The sequence below is a fragment of the Jaculus jaculus genome, chromosome 13 (genome assembly GCF_020740685.1).
Source record: "Jaculus jaculus isolate mJacJac1 chromosome 13, mJacJac1.mat.Y.cur, whole genome shotgun sequence".
Classification (NCBI taxonomy): domain Eukaryota; kingdom Metazoa; phylum Chordata; class Mammalia; order Rodentia; family Dipodidae; genus Jaculus; species Jaculus jaculus.
In genome coordinates this window covers 84,078,530-84,098,591 of record NC_059114.1, presented here as the reverse complement: position 1 = coordinate 84,098,591, position 20,062 = coordinate 84,078,530, and the positions used below count along the sequence as shown (strand labels likewise).

At 36.0% G+C, this 20,062-nt stretch overlaps 1 protein-coding gene across 6 annotated transcripts in view; it reads right to left on the bottom strand.

The window, feature by feature from the left end:
- Cdh18 (cadherin 18) overlaps nt 1-20,062 on the bottom strand; it is an 833,519-nt gene that overhangs the window by 157,096 nt on the left and 656,361 nt on the right. For all 6 annotated transcript variants that reach the window (XM_045132913.1, XM_045132915.1, XM_012947493.2 and 3 more), the window contains one exon: nt 16,216-16,335. In XM_045132913.1, the coding sequence (XP_044988848.1) occupies nt 16,216-16,335 (120 nt within the window). The remainder of the gene's footprint in view (nt 1-16,215; nt 16,336-20,062) is intronic.

The following is a 20,062-nucleotide window of genomic DNA, read 5'->3' as shown; positions in this document are numbered from 1 at the left end:
AAGGGTTATTTGCAAACTGATTAGTGTCTTCTCACATGAACCTAAAAAATTTATCAGGAGAATTTGTGTCTTAGAGGTCTGATTAAACTCCAGAAATGAGACCAAAAATGGTTAACAAAGGATATTACACAAAAGGAAACATCAATGCAATCTACGTTAAACAACATTATATATATATATATATATATATATATATATATATATATATATATATATATATATAAAATCCAGATAATAAGGTCAATCTAATCGTTTTACTCGGGTGTCCTGTGATGTTGAGAACAGCAATAGGATCCTTATCAAGACCAGATGAAAGCCAGATCAGGTGAGACAGGCATGAAATTCCAGGTATTTAAGGCAAAAGGATCACAAGGCTAACCTGATTCATACAATTAATTCAATTCCAGTTTAGGCTACTTAATGTAAACCTGTTTCAAACCAAAAAAAAAAAAAAATGAAAAGAGATATATAAATAAATAATGAATGAATAAATAGATGACTGGAATGCAGCTCAATGCTGAGATTACAACTAAGGCACATGAGAAGCCTCAGCTACAATCCCCAATATGAGAAATAAGAAGTGATTATAAATGGGAGTCAGGAGTGTGTAGTAGTCCACCTAGATGCTCTTCTTTTTTTAAATTTTGTTTATTTTCATTTATTTATTTGACAATAACAGACACAGAGAGAAGGCAACAGACAGACAGAGAGAGAGAGAGAGAGAGAGAGAGAGAGAGAGAGAATGGGTGTGCCGGGGCTTCCAACCACTGCAAATGAACTCCAAATGCATGCGCCCCCTTGTGCATCTGGCTAACGTGGGTCCTAGGGACTCGAGCCTCAAACCGGCGTCCTTAGGCTTCACAGACAAGCGTTTAACTGCTAAGCCATCTCTTCAGCCCATCACCTACATGTTCTTATACTCTGCTCAGTGACGTGCCTCTGTCTTCTTTAGATGTTTCTGGGCCCACTGAGGAACACGTGACTTATGGTTATGTATTCCAGATCTTTGTCAGAAATGGGATATGAACCTGTAAGTGGAATCTTCCTTCTGTTCATGGCAAAGTAGAATATTTTTAAAAAGATTTTAATGCTATATATATATTTTTTATTTTGGCTGTTTATTTTGATGTATTAGCAAACTGAGGTATAGTTCTGTCATTTCTGCCAGCAGCATACTCCCTTGGGGAAGCCAAAGTCATAGTCTGTGTTCCTCAGAAGGTCACAATCTTAATCATGACAATAATTGATTAATGCCATTGATGCAATTTTCAATGATCATAATCATTATAACTTTTGACCTTGAGATCAAAGGTTATGTTGTTCATAGCCCATATGCTACAATTTACACACAGAATGATAGATCTGTTTAGTAAGCAAATGAATACCCTTGCCTATTTACTGTCCTTGGAATCTGAGTCAGGTAGGCAGGGATTTTCAGCATTGGATATGATTTTTTTTTAATTTTGTTTGTGTATGTGTGTGTGCATGTGTGAATGTGTGTTTGCATATGTGAGGCCAAAGCATGGTGTGTATGCTAATCGTTGCTGCCATGTGTCTTCCTCAATCATATTCCACCTTATTTACCGGGGGATGGCCTCTAACAGGAAGCCATGGATAGCTGATTCAGGCAGGCTAGATAGCTGTCCTGCACTGGGGATTGATGTGCTGTCTTCCTCCTGAGTTTTGGAATTGAAGGTGGGCCCCCACATCTACCTACTTATATATCTGTGCTAGGGATCTGAAAGGCAGTCCTCAAAATTTCATAGCAAAAATGTTTATAAACCAAGCATGTCCACAGTCCTTGCATATGGACCTTGACTATATTAAATACAAAGTTGACTCTCTGTCAACTGGGAAAATGGCTAACCAGTTAAGGCCTTTGCCTGTGAAGACTAAGGGCCCTGGCTCAATTCCCCAGACCCATGTAGGCCAGATGCACAGGGGTGCATGCATCTGGAGTTCATTTGTAGTGGCTGGAGGCCCTGGCACACCCATTCTCCTTCTCTCTCTCTCCCTGTTTCTCTCTCTCTCAAATAAATATTTTTTTTAATTGATAATGAACTTTAATATCTTTGAATTATGTCAAATGTTCAGAAATTATGAGGAATCTAAATTAGGGTATAATTAAGTATATTTTTGTGGAAAATATAATATTTTAATAAGTGTTGAAATGAAGCAATGACTTTAAATAGCTATTCACATATGAAATTAAAATTAAGTAATACACTAACATAAATGACACATTTAAAAGGAACTGTAGCTACAGTGGACCAGAAAAAGTTAATTGTAAGCATCTGCACTTCATAGCCTGTGTTTCTTGAGGAAATTATGATCAATGGTATACTCTGACTTCAGGTACAATCACCATTGCTGCTTTGATTTCACATTTGACTGGCAAGGATATGTTGCCAGCAAAAGATACACACACATTATTTTTCATACATATTTCTTGGGATTCTGATGTTTGTGTAATTTGCTTCTCTACAGATTCTTAATCTTGATTTGGACCATAAAAATGGAATACCAAGACTGGGCGTGGTGGCTCACGCCTTTAATCCCAGTACTCAGGAAGCAAAGGTAGGAAGATAGCCATGAGTTCAAGGCTACCCTGAAGCTACAGAGTGAATTCCAGGTCATCCTGAGTTAGAGTGAGGCCCTACCTCAAAAAAAACAAAGCCAAAAACAAAAACAAAAGCAAAAGCAAAAACAAACAACAACAAAATACCAGCTGAAAAAAAATCCTGAAATATTACATGCCATATTTGTATATTTTGTTTTTATTACAAATACATTCAAATTACTTAGGCTTTTACTTAATAGGTCATTTTAAAAGATATTCAATGCAGATATAAACACAAACATAATCAATGATGCATCGTTAATCATGAATCAGATCACACTCAGTTTTATTGGTGTCCATGTTCCTATCATTGCTGTCATTTCAATGATCCCTCACAAGTTTAATTATTTTTTTTTATAAGAAGTGTGTGTGTGTGTGTGTGTGTGTGTGTGTGTGTGTGGCGTGGTGGTGCACGCCTTTAATCCCAGCACTCGGGAGGCAGACGTAGGAGGATCGCAGTGAGTTCAAGGCCACCCTGAGACTACATAGTTAATTCCAGGTCAGCCTGGGCTAGAGTGAGACCCTACCTCGAAAATTAAAAAAAAAAAAAAAGTGTGTGTGTGTGTGTGTGTGTGTGTGTGTGTGTGTGTGTGTGAGAGAGAGAGAGAGAGAAAGAGAGAGAGAGAGAGAGAGAGAGAGAGAGAGAGAAAGAGAACATATTAGGCATTTAAAGATATGGCAAGAATGTGGCCAATTGTAAACCTGGATGAGAGCTCTGGGCAACCCAATCATTTTGGTAGGAGCCTGTAAGCCTCCAGAACTATAAGAAATAAATGTTTGTTGTTGATGCACTCTGTCTATTTTACCTTGTATCAAGGGTCTAACTGAACACTTTGTACGTGTATCCTTTTGGAAACACCATTCCATGTTCTCTTAAAGTTTTTCACTTGATGGCTCTCCTGTCCTGTTTTGCTGTTCAAGACTCCATGTCTCACATGGACTTGTCTTGTATCTGTTGCCTCATCAAGACTATTTGCTTCTGAGTCTACAATGTTCTTCACAATGTCCCATGCACTCTGCATCAGTGAGCTGCCTTTTGCTATGATGGTATACCTAACATAATTCGCTTAAAAGGCCGAAGGATTTATGTTGGCTCACACTTTCATGGTTGACTAAAGACTGTGGCCTGTGGTAGGAGGATGCAGGAGAGCTCAGCTGCTCACTTCGTGGCCACTGGTAGGCAAAGGAAGTTCTGGCTTTTGTAACACAGGCTTCCCTCTAAACTCTCTGGACTATGAAGCCATAAAGAGGTAAGTTTGCCCAAGAAGCCAGTCTTCCCTATACAACTGATTACCATGGACCCACCTTTGAACAATGCAACATTGTGGACTCTAATTGAACAATGCATACACTTTTTAAAGTACTTTAGGGGCTGGAGAGATGGCTTAGTGGTTAAGCACTTGCCTGTGAAGCCTAAGGAGCCCGGTTCGAGGCTCAGTTCCCCAGGTCCTACGTTAGCCAGATGCACGAGGGGGCGCACGTGTCTGGAGTTTGTTTGCAGAGGCTGGAAGCCCTGGCGCGCCCATTCTCTCTCTCTCCCTCTATCTGTCTTTCTCTCTGTGTCTGTCGCTCTCAAATAAATAAATAAAAAATATTTTAAAAAGTACTTTAGTATCCCATGCTACTAATGCATAATAATATGTTTCTTTATGACATCCATGCACGTATATGATGCATTCATATCATCTACACCCTTTATTCCCCTGTCTAATCTCCCTGAAACTGTTGCTGATACTCTTCCTCAACCCAATTAATCCATAATCCATCCTCTGGTTTTATGTCTTTGTGTTTGTTTTACTTTGCTTTATTTTGTTCTTTCACTTTGTTTATCTTTTTATGGTTGTTTCATTATTATGAAATTTGCAGAATGAACATATGGCATATTTATCCTATTCCTTTAGGGTTATACACCAATATCCCCTTTCTCCTGTCCCCATTCCACTGAGGATTCTCCTCAGTAGGGTTGTTGGTATTCACTGTGGGATCATGAGTACAACACTCAGTCCCAGTTGGAGAGACAATGTCTCTGGATATGTCTTCTGAACCTGTGGCTTTTAACAGTCTTTCCACTCACTCTGCTCAATGTTCCCTGCCTGGTCCTTGTTATAATTCTTTTTTAGTGTCGGGCTTTGATAAGTTTAGAGTCTCCTCAGTGTCTACCATCAGCTCCCTCGAGAAGGTGGTCAGAGTAGAAGTGAGAGCAGCTCTGGAGATTAAATCGCTTCTCCCTCTATGTTCTCTTGGACTGTGGGAGATGTGACAGGGATGGGTTTTCTTGGGCTAGGTAGTCTTGCTCTTGGGGATCTAATATATTAAATTACAGTTTCTTATAGGAACATGGATGAGAGGTTATTTATAGGCACTTGAACAATCTCTACCCATGAAATATTTTTTTAATAAGATCCCAAACATTGCAAGTTCCAAATCAAACTACATTGATTTTATCTTTATACCCATGCTATTTTTGCATCAGGGGGCATGCACATGATGGGGAAATAATTTCAAAGACAAGTAAAGATTTATGGAAATTGAGAAACTTAAGTGTAAAGCAACTAGCATTTTTCTTCCTCAAAGTTTCATGAAATGACCTAAGATGATAGCAACCCCTTTACAGTCACTTTTCCTGCTACAATAAGTAAGCTAGGAGTTGAAGCTAGACATGAGAGTGAAGCCAAGATCACTCCTGGGAAACATACACTTATTCACGTTGATGATTTATGAATATAAATAAGAATTTCTGTTAGAGTGGATACGCAAACAATGACTGCTAAGCAAATGTCAGGAGCTGTCATGGGTATCTTGAATATACTATCTTTATTCCTCACAGTAATCCTTATGGCACATACTGCTTCTCTCATTCACAGACGGTGGGACAGAGAAACAAAAATGAAAGCTACTTTTCCTGTGTAATAACCAAAATTTTTTTTAAATATTTTATATTTATTTATTTATTTATTTGACAGAGAAAGAGAGAGAGAGACTGAGAGAGAGAAGAGAGAATATGCATGCCAGGGCCTCCAGCCACTGCAAACAAATTCCAGATGTGTGCGCCCCCTTGTGCATTTGGCTAACCTGATCCTGGGGAATTGAATCTAGGTCTTTTCAGGTAAACACCTTAACTGTTAAGCTATCCCTCCAGCCCCCAAAATGTTTTTATCTGTGTAATGTTACATTTCTCATGAAAAAAAATTCATGCAACCTGTGATCTCACCGAGATATAATTCATATATCAAAATGGTTGCTTGAGATAAGGATAAAGATAAACTAAAGAAATTAAACGTTTTATACTTTTGAGCATCCTATTCTCCCGTCCTATGCCACAGTGTTTTCTCACTCTTTTCTATTGGAAAATAACACTTTTATTATTTTTTCTTATATATTTTATTTATTTGAGAGGAAGGAAGGTGGGAGAGAGAGAGAGAGAGAAAGACAGAGAGAGGGAGGGAGAAAATGAGCACACCAGGGCCTTCAGCCACTGCAAACAAACTCCAGATGCATGCACACCTTTGTGCATCTGGTTTACGTGGGCCCTGGAGAGTCAAACCGGAGTCCTTTGCCTTTGCAGGCAAATGCCTTAATTGCTAAACCATCCCCCTAGCCCAACGTTTATTATGTCTGAGACAAGTGTGATTCAAATGTGAATACAGAAAAATATTTAGGAAAAAATAAAAATCAATGCAGACATATGTAAAACTGCTCTCTAATAAAGACATATTACACAGAAAAAAAATAATTATAAAAATGAAAATGAACCATTCTAGTTCCACTCTACCAGCTCTCAGTACTTCTGGAGAGGCTGAAGAGTTCAAGATCACAGAATGTTCACAGGTCCCCATTCAGCTAGGGCCAAAAGGAAACAAAAGACTGTTCCTCTGTGTATGCGACAGCTGCCTGTGATAGTCAGGCTGGCAGTTGCCTGGAGAGCAGAGCACCACTGAGCAGAGTGTACGCAACCATGAAACATTCTGATGGTCGTAAGGCTGTTGCTCGATTTGTTTCCAAATGATAATATTAGAGGGCAGGGTTCATGGAGCATTTTGAGTGTGTAGAGGCTGTAGCAGTAAAACCACACCATAAACACTCAGCTACCAGAGGGAATGCCACAGATAAGGCATCATAAATATTTATCCAAGGAGAAAACGCATGAATAAATGCTTCAAGAATGTGAAATAAATGCCAATTGCAGCCCATAGCCATATTTCTATACACTGACATTATAAGTAGACGGATGAAGCAGAAACATAAATTAAACTCAGATTTTTTTCACGCTATTTATATGGTATATTAGCTTTTACTTTAGCTTTCAAAGTTTTGTTGGTACACCATCTATATAATGAAGCACTGGGTCCAGAAAGCCCTTGCCTGTGACTGCTAAGTCCCCTGCTCAGGCTGAATGCTTCCCAAACTAGGAATGACAGTCTCTGTCTTCTGTGGGTGTTTAGCAGCCATAGGTATTCTGAAAGCAAAGACTGATTCTCAATAAATTTCAGCAAACTCCCAGGTGTGAATTTGTATAGGCCTGAAGATTCCCAGTATATTCTCTCTCTCTCTCTCCTTAAAAATAAATAAATAAAATATTATTAGATTTCCAGCATATTCTCTCTCTCCTTGAAAGTAAGTTAAATATCATTAAAATTCAAAAAGAAAGATTACCAGTATGTATGATTTCTTTTTCCTTGCATGACTATTGCATGTGCCTTGTTATTGTGGTAAAGTTACCTTATGTTCACATCCTGCAAATGCCCTTAGTCATTGTTAGATTCAACAGAAACATTAGCAAATAGTTATGGATAATGATAGTGATAGAACCTGTGACTTCATATATGCCAGGCACACACAACATTCCTGAGCAAGCTACCATCTATCTAGCTATCACTTATTGTAAAAAATAAATCAAGTGACTGAAGTGTGGGACTGCATTGTAAAAAAAAAAAAAAAGAAATAAAGAAGTGAATAAGAAATAGGTGATGGAAGCTGGGCATGGTGGTTCATGCCTTTAATTCCAGCACTCAGGAGGCACAGGTAAGAGGATTGCTGTGAGTTTGAAGCCACCCTGAGTCTTTGTAGTGAATTCCAGGTCAGCCTGGGCTAGAGTGAGACACACCTCAAAAAAAAAAAAAAAGGAGATGGATTAAAATATCCAAATATAGAGTTTTTAGTCAGTAAAATTATTCTAAATAATAATATCTGATTACTGGCCATAAAATACGGAAAAAATGATGGTAAGTATGCCTTTACTAATTCATTTAAATATGTTTATATTTATTTATTTATTTGAGAATGACACACAGAGAGAGAAAGAGGCAGAGAGAGAAAGAAAGAGACCAGGGTCTCCAACCACTGCAAAAGAAATCCAGATGCATGTGCCACCTTGTGCATCTGGCTTAGGTGGGTCCTGGGGAATTGAGCCTCGAATAGGGGTCCTTAGGCTACATAGACAAGCACTTAACAGCTGAGCCATATCTCCGGCCACCTACTAATTCAAATTTCCAACCTTGTATATGAGGGGAGCATGTAGTTACCAAAGTAGAAAATGTTAGTGTTTTGGTAATAGGCTGAATTTTGAACAGATACCTCTAAGAAGGAAAGGTGATTCCTGTTAGGGAGAAAAAGAGTAATAATCACCCCATTTGTCTAATAATGAAGGCTAAAATCCCTTGTATCAGTCAGTGAACTAGCTTGAAGTGGAAGAAGATTCTTGTGTCTTTCTAATAACATTGGGTTTCCTATGGAACATGCTAGAACATGTTAACAAAATAGTGATAAATTATGGCAAAAAAGGGAGATGAGAGCTTGTTAAATAAAAACAGTACTTTAAATCACCTGTGACACAGAAGAAACTTTCATTTCTATTTCACAATGATCCCATTTTCCATACATAATAATTGTTTTCTGTATTCTCTCAATTTTCAGAAAGACAGGCAAATAAATTTTGGGAAATGACATTGTAGTGACAGTTACCAGCAGAAACTGAGATATACAATACCTTTAAACAAAAAGCAGTAGCTATAACTTAACAATCAGGACACATATTTCACTTCCTCTCAGCTATTCATCTCAGACCCTTAATTCTCAGAACCACAGGAGACCAGAAACCACCTCCCCTCTCTGAAGGCAGAGAGTATGGGCCATTGTTTCAATTTGTTTGTTTCTTTGCTTGTGTTTCATAGGTAGGATCTCACTCTAGCCCAGGCTGACCTGGAAGACACTTTGTAGTCTCAGGTTGGCCTTAAACTCACAGCCATTCTCCTACATTTTCTTCAAAACACTGGGATTAAAGGTGTGTGCCATCACATCCAGCCATTATTTAAATTTTAATGGAAACGTTTATGGTCCAAAAGTTTGATGGTTTTGTCATATAAGAGCAAAAAGAATGAAAATGAGATAGAGATTCTGAAAAATATATAGAAACATATTTCCAAACGATGAATATATTTGTGTTGAAACTTTATTTATTTATTTATTTATTTATATTTATTTATTTATTTTTGGAGAAAGAGAGAGCGAGAGAGAGGTAATAGGCCCACCACTGTAAAGAAACTCCAGATGCCGGCATTTGGCTTATGTGGGTTCTGGGGAATCAAAGCTGATTTCTTTGGTTTCCCACTCCTTATCAGCAAATGCTAAGCCATCTCTCAAGCCTGGGACAAGGAATTCTTTATTTATACTTTATTCAGACATTCAGTATAAGTTCAGTCTGTGAATGGCATATAGTAATTTTAAAATTTGCATATAGTAATAACACAACATGAGTTGAAATCCCATCTTTCAAAATGATAGTTTACTCCTACAAATACAAATGCATATGTTTTTTTTATATATATGAAACAATGCAATGATCATTGTGGAAGATGTAAAATGTATAGTGGAAATCTCATAAAAAATTGCAACCTAGGATAATATAGGCATTATCAAGTAACTGCATATAGAGCAAGCAGGTTTGTTTTTCATGAATAGTATTCTTTGTGGCTTCATGACTCAATGACACTTCAATTTATCCTAATTTCTCAAATGCTTAGTTTTCTAATAGCCATTAAGTATCAATTTTCTGGCAATTATTATAGAATTTGCTACACTAGATGGCTGCGGGGCCCAAAGGAAAATACAAAAGCAAAGTCAAGAGACAAACTGAGACACATGTTGCACAATATTTTAAAAATTCATTAGTTAAAAAAAACTTCAATGATCTTATTTTATTCGTTTATTTTATTTATTTTATTATTTATTTATTTATTTATTTATTGGTGTTTTGAGGTAGGGTCTCAGTCTGGCTTAGGCTGACCTGGAATTCACTATGTATAGTCTCAAGGGTGGTCTTGAACACATGGTGATCCTCCTACCTCTGCCTCTGGAGTCCTGGGATTAAAAGCGTGTGCCACCACACCCATCTGATAATGTTATTTTTACTATAGTACTTTTATGAACTGAATTTGAAGTCAGAGTTATATAATGAATCTGCATAGTAAAATAATTAGATATGTACTTCTGCATGCAAAGCATGTTAAGGGTCATTGCGCAAGATAAGTGTCACCGTGTGGATGCCCTTCAAGAGCTCCAGAATAGACAAGAAACACCATGTGAATAAAAGGAATACTTGCTATGTTTTATGAGGAAGTTAAACAACTCACTCAAAGATATACAATACTACTTCTAAGTAAGTGTTCAACATCTCAACCATAGAGATAGATATTTACTGGAAAGTACAAGCCAGCAAGTATCATTCTCAGTTGCAAAATAACGTACAAATCAATATTCACTGAAACACAAAGGTTGATGAGAGAACATTAAATTCCAATGATACTTAGTTTGGAATTAGAGAACATTTCATCTTGAAACAAGGGAAAGATTTTCTCTTGGAATAAATTTGATGTGTTTCCTTTGTTAAAATCAAGCTGTTGGTGCTGGTATCCCATGAAATATTGTTAATCAAGTTGAAAGAGTAAAGAAAACAATTGCTGCATATGAATTCATGACAGAAAACGTTTTAACTATGCTCTCTAAGCAAGTACTGATTTTTGCCTATTACTCAAAAATATGAAAGAGAGGTGAGAGGAGATGCCTGGAAAGATGGAGGCAGAGGAATGTTGTGGTTTAGTTAAGTTAGTCTAGTCAAATTGGTGAATTTCAGATTTGTGGGAGAGGTCAGCTAGAATTGGTACTGAAATTCTATGATGTTTCCTCAAATGTGGAGAGCAGTGCACTCAGTGTGCATCATGGACTTGGGGTGGGTGGGTAAGGGCCATCTGGCACTGGTTTCCACAGTGAAAGTGAATGATCACTTAACAGAGAAGAGAGTTCAGTATGCCACAGGAAGTCACTATTGAGTCAGAACCATCAACCCTGGAGATGAAATCTCAGATATCACATTCACTACATTTTACCTCTGATGAAATAATCTGCATAAAATTAAATAACAGGGCATGTCTCTTATTTATGATGTATGTGAAGGAAAAATGATTCAAAATGTACCACCTAAAAGTTTATGAGTGGCAACTTCATTTTGAAGAAGAAAAACAAACACAAAAACAAAACAAAATTAACAAAAAATGTATACTTTTAAAAAAACGTCCATACACAATAATCACATTTTTAATTTCAAACATAAACTCAAGATGGCCTACAACTTTGTAATTTTGGAATTTCTTGCTTATACTACAAGACAAAGTGGGGAAAATGAGCATTACTGAATATGTGTGTTTTGCTAAGGACAGGCTAACAGTATTGAATTAACACTCATAAGGGACTTCAGCACTTCCTGATATAGTTTTCATGGAAACAGGTACATAAAATTTACTAACCAATAAGTTCACTGAAGAGCTAAGTGGCATTGTAGAATTCAAATATAAAGTTTCCCCTAATTGTGTTATAATAAACAACATCATATCTTACACAAAAAGTACACATTGCATAAAATTTATCTTCATGTTTTACTGAATAACATTTATAAATGAACAATAATACTAAATCTAAATATTAATCTTTTGGTACAATAACTGAACTCTTCATTGCATGTGTAATATGATATACCAGAATAATTAGTGATTTAATTTGATCCTGTTAACTGGGTTCTTACTAAGTAAAGTACACAAAACTGAGTGAAATGGATCCTGTCTTTGTGAGAATTTTACTGATTCTGAAGTATGTGGCTGACAGAAAGGGAAGCTAAGTGATGGACAGATTGCTCAGTGGTTAAACACACTAGCTTACAAATGCTAATGGGACTTTATAGGATTCTCTGACTGCTTATTATTACATTTTTAACCCAGCAACTTTCCTCAAATGCCTTAATCAGATAACCTTTTGCATAAACAGTAAAATATTTTCCTTGCTTATTTTATGTAAACCCTTAAAGTACATCAGTCAAATCATAAATAAAATGTTTTATGTATATATTTATTATTTATTTTTATATGCAATAAATGGTAGTGTGAGACATTTTCTTCAGTGGTGTTGCCACTGGTACAATTCACAGGTTCAGGCAAATGATCTTTGCCTATCTGGGCTGAAGGGATGGCTTAGCGGTTAAAGAATTTGCCTGCAAAGCCTAAAGGACCCTGGTTCAATTCCCCAGGACCCATGTTAGCCAGATACACAGCGGGGCACACGTGTCTGGAGTTCTTTTGCAGTGGCTGGAAGCCCTTGCTGCCCATTCTCTCTCTCTTTCTCCTCGCTCTCTCCCTTTCTCTGTAAAATAAATTAATTAATTAAAAAAATAAAACCGGGCGTGGTGGTACACACCTTTAATCCCAGCACTCAGGAGGCAGAGGTAGGAGGATCACTGTGAGTTCAAGGCCACCCTGAGACTCCATAGTGAATTTCATGTCAGCCTGGACTAGAGTGAAACCCTACCCCCCAAAACCAAAAAAATAAAAATAAAATAAAATATTTTAAAATAAACTTCTCATATATCCATGAGGGAGACCCTAACTAAATTTAGTGGATCATGTTCACAAGCAGGAAAACAAAATGTGACATGAAAATAGAAATAGGACTAGTTGGGAAAATAAGGGGCTCAGGGAAAGGGGGACAGGGAAGGATTTCCAGAGAAGTTAATGGGAGGGGATTTTGATCAAAATGTATTATATGTCTTCACATCCATAATTGATGGCTAAACACCACACTGCATGACCCATATTCCCCAATGGGGAGGGTCCTTTCAGAGGAGGGAGGACATGGAGGAGGCTGATGATGGTACTAACATGACTGTATATTCTGTGTACATAACTAATAAAAATTATCAATGAATAAAATAGCTGCATATGATATTTCTATATTTTCCTTGACTTATAGGTAATGTTTATAACAACATTTTAATGGATATTACTCATTTATTTCTTATGCTGTGCTATTTGTCATATTTAGTACAATAAAATTAACAGAATTATAATGATTTACAAGATTTTGGGGTCACTATATTCCAATGTAAAATTCATGTCATTAAATATATTCTGCATACTAGTGTAATTTAATGCAAAAAGAATTCATATCTTTGGACACAGCAGTTAATACATGAATTACATAGTAATAAGACACATCTTCTTTGTAAACTCACAATTATGAAGTCAAAGTGGATACCAAAGTATATATAATGGAAATTAAGCAATCTGCACCCTAATTTTCATAAGCCCTCACTTCTCTACTTCATTTAGGCATAAATGCTATACTTTATTATAATTGGCCTTCGATAAAAGCAATTGGAAGCATGTTAAAATGAGTTATTCCAATTAACAGAATGAAACTAAGTGATCCTATTAAAATACTCCTTTATAAATGACTAGTACCTACCCACTTCTTATGTAATGTCTCATCAAAGCAAATGCATTTTTAATTTTCCTAAGTCATTTGGATTATATTTCAGTTATTGTAAATGAAAATTTCAACTAAATTCGTTAGTTCTGAGCTTGTTTAATTGCACAGTTGTATGATGTCTAAGGACAAATTGTAAAAAAAAAAACAAAACAAAAAAAAAACTTTTAGCTTTAAAGAAAAGGAGTTTAATCTTAGATTTTCTTTTAGCTCTTTCTACAAATAAATGTATGATTTTCAAATATAGTTGCATCTTGAAAATGCTTCCTTCTCCTCATAATGTGGTTGGCAGAACACATATCCACAGCTCCCATGGCTCATTAAACAGTGTAACACTGAGATTAACACAACTAACATGTGGGTGAGCATTTCTTTAAATTTGGCATATTACTTGGAAAAAAAAAAAAAAAGCAAAGCCATGGGCTGGAGAGATGGCTTAGCAGTTAGAGTGTGTGCATGCAGAGCCAAAGAACACAGGTTTGAATCCCCAAGACACACATTAGCCAGATGCACAAGGGGGCGCATGCATCTGGAGTTCCTCTGCAGTGGCTGGATGCCCTGGCCCCCGCCCATTCTCTCTCCTTCTCTCTCTTTCTCTGCTAACTAACTAACTACATAAAAATTTAAAAGAAACTACTTGGAAAAAGCAAAGACATGTAAAGGCAAGTAGAATTCCAGACATTAGAAATTGAATGATATTGTATATAAAATTTTCATTGACTAATGAAGTACTTACTTTACCTGTAGCAAAAAATAAACAAACAAACAAGATATCCAAATACAAAGACCATTAAAATATGCTGCTATGTACATGTCTACTTGCAATGAAGTACAAATTACAGCAGTCCGCACAGTAGTCCCGCGTGACCCTCAGAAGCCTTCTTTGCCCGTGCAAGTTCATATTTACATACAAGTGTGAGCACTCACATAAAACAAGCAAATATCTACACTTTCAGGTGCACATACACACAGATTTGATACATCTTTACTATCTAATAATACACATAATAAGAATGACAAAGTTAAAAAATATATTTCATGCAAGATGTCTAATATTTGCAATAATTCATTAAATAAATATAGCATTTATCTATATTCATTCAAGTATATATAGGAAAGATAAAGGATCAATGCATGTATCTGCATATATATGTCTTTGTAAACGTGTGAATTTAACAGCAAACATTGCAATTGAAACAATTGGACTACATTTATCTGCCTTCTAAGAAGCTGAATATTTAAGGCAGAAATTTACTTCTATTATATTTGACAAACTATGGTTTAGTAGAAACACTAAGATTTGCAACACGAATATACACTAATGAACCGACTAAGTTTTCGACCAATTATAATATATCCCATCTGACCACTGTTGCAGATACATGTGTATGGCCATTTAAATTCCAACTCTTTCATCATAAATAGTTTAATAAGTCTTTTTATATTTATTTTGTAATGCCTTACAATGTAAAGAATGTTCATGTGAAACACTAATTTTAGAATCTACTTAGGGGGGTGAATTTCATTTTCTAAGAAAAATTTTGACAAGTCTGTAATTTCTAAGCTTAGAGTCAAACTACTAAAATATGAGGTAAAGGTCATGGAATGGTATTTGCAAAGATATATCGGAACAGGGGCTAGAAAGATGGCTTGGTGGTTTGCCTGCAAAGCCAAAGGACCCACGTTGGATTGTCTAGGACCCACGTAAGCCAGATGCATTAGGGGGCAATTATGTCTGGAGTTCATTTGCAGTGGTTGGAGGCCTTGACACACCCACTCTCTTTCTCAAATAAAAAATAAATAAAATATTTTTTAAAAAGATATACAGGAGCAGACAAGGCTGCTTGACTGTTTGTCTGCTTGGCTGTTTGTCTTGGGACTGAGCTGTTTTCATGTTTCCTGTTTGATCACAAAACAGCCACGAAGCTGCTGCTGCCTCCTGGGCCTGTCTGTCATTCTGCTCTTTTCATTTTGAGTATCCACTACGTCTCAGTGAAACTCATGCACAGCATATTTATGAGCATTTGCATAAAGTGCAAGTGGATATATCGTTTCCTAATTTTAGTTAAAAAAATGACTTGCAATAAGTATATTTGCTTTTTACCAATTGGGGGATTGTATGGAGGAAAGAAAGCTTTGTAAAATGCTACATATTGCTTTTTCCCATTTGGGCATGATGTTTCTATTTCACAGGAAGAAAGGAGGATAGAAAACACAACTTATATTTTCCCTTGATATTCATGCCTTTGGAATATTTGTCACCCAAAGGCTTTTAAATAATAAAATACTGGAGGGCAGAGTAATTTTCTTAATAAGAGTTAAAGAGATAGCCATTCCCTAGTATAATGTATTTTATACATTTGTACATAATTTGAATGCACACATATATGTGATTGAGCCCATACAAACAACAGCAAAATTCAATAAATACCAGAAATCTCATTAAACCGCCTAACATTTTTGACAGAGAATAATTCCAACATGTAAATCAAAACATATTTGATAATCTCAGTGGGCATAATCTTCAGTATTTGTTTGAAACTTAAAATACATTTAATGTAATAGTGAATCTCAAATATAAAGACTTTTAGCTGGTATGTATAAATATAATAGATACTAAAAAAAAAAGTTAACCATTTTAACACTTAGATGATCTTAGAAAATTAGCTGCAACTTTAAAAGTGCCAAAAGGACAGTAGCTAGTGAAGAAGAGTGCTTAGAACTAGAACACAATATTTCTTCTTATTATCACAAACATTTGCACTAAAATTGTGTATAAGCACACTAACCTGTCTTGGGATCTACAGAGAAGTAAGGTTGGCCCTGCAGTATACTGTAAACGACCCGGGCGCTGTTCCCATAGGTGGGGTCATCTGCGTCTGTGGCTGTTACCTGCAGAACAGAGGTACCTATTGATCAAGAAAAACAAATTTTAGTGTGTGGTCATCTCCAGTCCAAGGCTTATTTGAGCACAGAAAACGTGTATGCTCAAATAACTATGTAGAGCTAAAATGAATATGCCCTAATACACGGTAGTCTTAACTTTGCATATCAGACACATTATTTACTTTCTTTTCTTGCCAGCAACTGAATAGAAAGCCTAAAATACAACATTTGGTGTCAGAACATGTTAAGATGATGCTGTATGTGCCGATGCCATTGTCAGAGGTCTTGTGGACCCTCATATTATCTGCATAAGCTATGATGGATGCTCATAATATAAAAGTGGTCTGAGAGCAAGGTGTGGTGGCGCACACCTTTAATCACAGCCCTTGGGAGGCAGAGGTAGGAGGATCTCCATGAGTTCAAGGCCATCTGAGACTACAGAGTGAATTCCAGGTCAGTCTGGGCTACAGCAAGATCCTCCCTTGAAAACACACACACACACACACACACACACACACACACACACACACACACACAGTGGTCTTCACTCTTTGGCTAATTCAGGGATATAGTAAATCTTCACAATGCATGTTCCGTGAGTATTCTCAATTGTGTAGCTGGAATAATTTGTGATTAGGGAGAGAACATGAATAAAGTGACATTTTTGACATTGAATAATCTATCAATGGCATCAAGCAGATCACTCAACCCATTTCATAACAATTTGTATCATTTTCTCACCTGAACTATTAAAGAGTCTCACCTGAGACCCTGGGTTCAAATATCATTCAACTATAGCTTCTCCATACTTTAAACATAATGCTCTTTCTAAAAGAGTTGTTATACTATGTTTTTGAGAGGTCAGGCATTTTTAAGCAATTCGTATATTTAAGATAGTATATTTTATAAACAAAATTTATCAAAGTATTATCTTATTTTGCTTATGTTTTTGTGACATGACTGTAAAATTGACTACATCTATACATCTATATTGTGTTTATGTTGTTCCCATATGAATAATATTCTAAGTGTAATATGATAGCTATTTATAAGTGTGTCTGGCTTAAGTATGAGTATGATTATTGGTTAAGACACTTATCTGTTCATGAAATGAATCATATAATGATGAATAATAAATGTACTGCTTGGAAAATATCACTTAGTAATTTAAATTATATGTCTAAGAAAAATGTTTCTACAATCAAGTGATAGAATTTATATGAAAATGTGTATTCATTTGGTATATGAACACAGAAGTACCAATTCATTTGCCTCTTTAAGTTTTACCAGATTTTTAGGATTTACATCTGTTAAATTATAAAATTCAGATTCTTTTTTATTTGTGATGTTTAAATATAAGCATAATAGATATAAAATAGAATTTTCTTAAAGTAATAAAAGTTATTGGTCATAAACATTGTTTGAAATGAAAATTTAAAAGCAATACCTTTAAAATCATGATGATGCCGTTATCATTACTTCTAATATTCTAAAGAAGTCTATATCCAGGCTGGAGAGATGGCTTAGCAGCTAAGGCACTTGCCTGCAAAGCCAAAGGACCTTGGTTTGATTCCCCAGGACCCACTTTAGCCAGATGAACAAGGGGGTGCATGTGTCTGAAGTTTGGTTACAATGGCTGGGAGCCCTGTCATGCCCATCCTGCCTCCCTCCCTCTCTCTCCCTCTTTCCCTCTCTCAAATAAATAAATAAAAATAAAAAATATATTTTTTTAAAAAGTCCATATACCTACCATAGACTGACAAATAAAGGCAATTAATATAAGGGTTGACAAGCAAGGAACAAAACTATTATTATGTGCAGGTAATATAAAGAATAGTTTGGCAATCTCTAATATTACTAATAATTAATCAAGATGACTGTCAATATAATCAATTCAGTATACAACTATCAATACTTTTATACATTATCCAGAAGAGACAACATAACAAAAACACTACTTACAATAGCAACAAAACATAAAGTTCCCAGAAATAAAACTAAAAAATTATGTAGTATTCTGAAATTCCATCAATGGCAAGCCTTTTCTTAATGTTGAGCATCAGGCATATTTTAAAGAAAACTGATTGTGTGACTTTGGGCGTTCTTACAGACTATAATAGAACTTGTATAAATTCAAAAGATAATCCCTATGTTCAAATACTAAATGTATATACATATCTAATAACATATTGCAATTCATAACCCTAAATATTCTAAGAAGATATATACTTTTTATTTAACCATCGTGGAGGAAAGGATTGAGTTATGTCTAAAAATAAGCCAGGTGTGGTGGCACCTGCCTTTAATCCCAGTACTTGGGAGGCAGAGGTAGAAACATAACTATAAATTTGAGGCCACCTTGGGACTACATAGTGAATTCCAGGTCAGCCTGGGCTAGAGCAAAACCCTACCTCAAAAAAAAAAAAAAAAAAGTAAATAAAAATAAGGTCATAGGCTGAAGATATGGCTCTGAAGTTAAGGTACTATCCTACAAAGCCTAAGGACTCAGTTTTGATTCCAGACCCAGGTAAAGCCAGAAGCACAAGCTGGCACATGTGTTTACACTGTTTGCAGTAGCTAGAGGCCCTGGTGTGCCCATTCTCCCTCCTGTCTCTGTCTGTCTGTCTCTCTCTCAAATAAATAAATATATAAATAAAATATTAAAACATCTCAAATTATATATTCTTGTAATACAGTGATTGAAATAAATTCTGGAAAGCATGCAGTGAAACACAGGCACTGAGAATGAAAGAACTTGACAAGAGCCATTGTAAAACTAAACACACAATTAAACAACCCAGAAAATTGTACTTAGCCATTCAGGTCCAGGAAACTTAAATGTTTATTCACACAGAAGCATTGTTTGTAACCACCCCTTGCTGGTTGCTGGAAATAATCTTAAATCTGTTAGTTGGATATTCATTGAACAGACTGCATAACATTCATAGACTGACAGACTCCTTGGTTAAAAAAAAAAAATGATGACTTATACATGCAATGACTTGCATAAATCTAAGCTTTACAGTTAATCTTATAAAATATATGTTGCATGATTCTATTTCTATAAAACTCTTTAAATGACATTTCATAAATGGATATCTGCATCCTAGTTACCAGAAGACTAGAGATGAGGAGCTATGGGGAAGTTAGTTGGGTGAAAAATGATAAGGAAAGGGACTCATTGTGGTGTTTAAATTGCTCCATGGTTTGATTAGTGAAGACACATGGGCCATGCAGTTATATACAACTAAGCACATGCATACACAGAAACACAAGTAGGCAAATCTTGAGAAGTCTGAATAATATGTATATTGTATTATGTGATGATCTCATGATATGTATTTAAGATATTAATATTAGGAAAAATAGGAATCTCTTCATATTTCATTTTCAAAGACGCATGTCAATATCTGATAAGCTAAAAACTTAGAGTATTAGGATGAGTATGAGCACTTGTCTCAAGATTATTGCATTTATCAAGAGCTTTATTGGTGGTTGTGTATACCATGGACATTTTAAGCAATGTACTAAACGTTTTGATTTGTTAAATCAATTTTCACTTTAAATTGTCAGATATGATCACACATCTACCTCCATCATTTAGATAGCATCATACTATGTTAAGGGCTCTCTCTTTCTTAAGTTACTTAATAGATTGCTACGTCCACGGCGACCTCGCCTGTGTAGCAAGCAGAAATGCTTCTGCACTGGAAGAGAGCTGAGGACAGAGGGCCAGCACTCCTCGGAGGG